General features: G+C 61.4%; 1 protein-coding gene across 1 annotated transcript; it reads left to right on the top strand.

Moving 5' to 3' along the window:
- ADM (adrenomedullin) lies at positions 1 to 2295 on the top strand. The gene is made up of 4 exons (XM_055317852.1): positions 1 to 131; positions 567 to 685; positions 838 to 987; positions 1197 to 2295. Exons 2-4 carry the CDS (start codon positions 588 to 590, stop codon positions 1513 to 1515), a joined length of 567 nt encoding a protein of 188 aa, XP_055173827.1. The 5' UTR covers positions 1 to 131; positions 567 to 587; the 3' UTR covers positions 1516 to 2295.
- The last annotated feature ends 208 nt before the right edge of the window (positions 2296 to 2503 follow it).

The following is a 2503-nucleotide window of genomic DNA, read 5'->3' as shown; positions in this document are numbered from 1 at the left end:
GACACTAGGCGGAACAGCTCGAGCCTCGCCACCTCTAGTTTCTCACCGCAGCTTGGACGTTGGGGTTTTGCCAGCACCAGAGCGACGTCTCAGACCTTCTCCCGGATCTTGGCAGATCACCCCCTCAGCAGGTAGGCGCCGCAGGCGGGGCGGATTAGCTGGGGGGGGGGTGTCTTTAGAGTGCTGGAAGCTGAGAGTGTGCTGGGTGGGGGGTACCACCCATTTTGGAAGGTCCTCTGCGGGTTGTGTCCCATATACTGAACCCAGCGGTGCACACAACCGGAACCGCAGAGACCCAGTCCCCTCTACTCTACTACCCAAATTCCGAGAAGTTGAGCTGGAAAGCTCTGGGAGCCTGGCGCTGGGCAGAGGGCCTCCCCTGCGGGGCCTGTCACCCGCCTGGCGGGTGCAAATGCGGCTGGCGCCTCTCTGCGCCCGGGCGAGATAAGGGTCTGAGCCAGGCAGAGCGCGGGCTCAGCCGGCCCGCGCGGGGGCCCCCCCACACCCTGCCTGCCCCGACCCGGGCGGTGCTGCTCACGCTCGGCCCCCCCCTCTCTCCCTTCCAGGGTCTGCGCATCGCCGCCAGCATGAAGCTGGTTCCCGTCGCCCTCTTATACCTGGGCTCCCTCGCCTTCTTGGGCGCGGACACCGCACGGCTAGACGTGGCGTCAGAGTTCCGAAAGAAGTGAGTCGCAGGCAGCTCCTTCTCCAGTCCTTGCACCTGGGAGACCAGGGAAACTGGCCGCCGGCCCCGAGGGGTTAGAAGCGCACGGGAGCCGGACCGGACCAGGACTTGGCCTGGGGGTATGCGAATGAGGTCTGTCTTGTGTTTTCTAGGTGGAATAAATGGGCTGTAAGTCGCGGAAAGCGGGAACTTCGAGTGTCCAGCAGCTATCCCACCGGGCTCGCTGAAGTGAAGGCCGGGCCGGCCCAGACTCTTATTCGGACCCAGGACGTGAAGGGCGCCTCTCGCAACCCCCAGACCAGGTAAGTGCCCTGCGCCAGAGCGGGGTGGGCAAAGGGAGCTCTCCTCCACTACCCTGGCCCAGGGGATCTTTAGGGCCGCCTGGCAGTTCAGACGGCGGCAGCCGATTCCAGTCCCTCTGGTCCTTGAATGGCTCGGATTCCCCGTGGCTGGGGCCAAAGCTCTGCTTGATGGGGGCGTCTAATGTTACCTTCCTTCTTCCCTTCCCCAGCGGTCCGGACGCCGCCCGCATCCGAGTCAAACGCTACCGCCAGAGTATGAACAATTTCCAGGGCCTGCGGAGCTTCGGCTGCCGCTTCGGAACGTGCACGGTGCAGAAACTGGCGCACCAGATCTACCAGTTCACAGACAAGGACAAGGACGGCGTCGCCCCCAGGAGCAAGATTAGCCCTCAGGGCTACGGCCGCCGGCGCCGGCGCTCCCTGCCCGAGCCCGGCCTTCGCCGGACTCCCTTGTTCCCGGAGCCACGGCCAGGCGGGGCTCCGGCCCCCCGGGTGCATCAGGTGCTCGCCAACCTCCTTAAGATGTAGGCGCCTGTGGCAGCAGCGAACTGGCGCGCGTGTGCATCCCGCTGGCTTCCCCCTGGGCGGAGGGCTTCCCCGAGCCGAGCCCCTCTGCCGATGGAAGTCGGGCAGAGACCGGGATTCCGGGAGGCACCGTCCAGCGGCCAGCCCTGGCTTTGCGCGAGCCCCTTCTCCTCGGAGGCACGGATCCCTCCGTTCCAAGCCGGCCCAGGTGTCCCGTGGGGGGCAGAGGAATGCAAGGGAGGCCTGCCAGGCTCACGGAGAGGATTATAATTGAGAATTAAATGAGAATTAAATGCTTGAGACCCCCCCCCCCACCAAGGGACAGGGGTCTGAGTCACTGCCGTGCCTGCCCACAAACTGATTTCTCACGGGGTGTCACCCCATCGGGGCGCAAGCCTCACTATTACTTGAACTTTCCAAAACCTAGAGAGGAAAAGTGCAATGCGTGTTGTATATACAGAGGTAACTATCAATATTTAAGTTCGTTGCTGTCAGAAGATTTTTTTTTGTAACTTCAAATATAGAGATATTTTTGTACGTTATATATTGTATTAAGGGCATTTAAAAACCATTGCATTGTCCCCCTCCCCACTTATTTTAATACGTGAATGTCTCAGCGAGGTGTAACGTTGTTTTTGCTGCGTAGAGTGTGTGAGTGTGCGTGAGAGACTTATTACCTCTTGTGGAAGAAGGAACACCGTGTCTCTGCATTATCTATTTACATAAAAATGGGTGATATGCGAAAATAGCAAATCAATAATAAACGGTCTCGATGCTGATTAATTCTGAGCTCCCAAGTCTTGGGAGGGAGGGTGCCCCTTGTCCCTGTGCGTCCCGGGAGTCTCCGGCTCCCGCCGCCACCTGGCTTGGGAAGGTGGCTCGGCTGCTCGGGCGCGTGCCGGGCTGGCGGGAGCGCCGCTCTCCTGGAGGGGCGCGCGGGGCGCCCGTCCTGCGATCCGGTCCAGGCTCCGCAGAGGCGCCTAAGGTCGCA

This window comes from Nyctereutes procyonoides, unplaced genomic scaffold (assembly GCF_905146905.1).
Source record: "Nyctereutes procyonoides isolate TBG_1078 unplaced genomic scaffold, NYPRO_anot_genome, whole genome shotgun sequence".
NCBI lineage: Eukaryota > Metazoa > Chordata > Mammalia > Carnivora > Canidae > Nyctereutes > Nyctereutes procyonoides.
Note: the sequence above shows the minus strand (reverse complement) of the source record. Positions and strands in the feature narration are given on the sequence as shown.

Excerpts from the sequence above, each read along its gene's own strand:
- ADM (XM_055317852.1), top strand. The coding sequence starts at position 588 with ATGAAGCTGGTTCCCGTCGCCCTCTTATACCTGGGCTCCCTCGCCTTC. Across the intron at positions 686-837 it reads GCGTCAGAGTTCCGAAAGAA|GTGGAATAAATGGGCTGTAA; the intron begins GTGAGTCGCAGG and ends TGTGTTTTCTAG. Across the intron at positions 988-1,196 it reads TCTCGCAACCCCCAGACCAG|CGGTCCGGACGCCGCCCGCA; the intron begins GTAAGTGCCCTG and ends TCCCTTCCCCAG.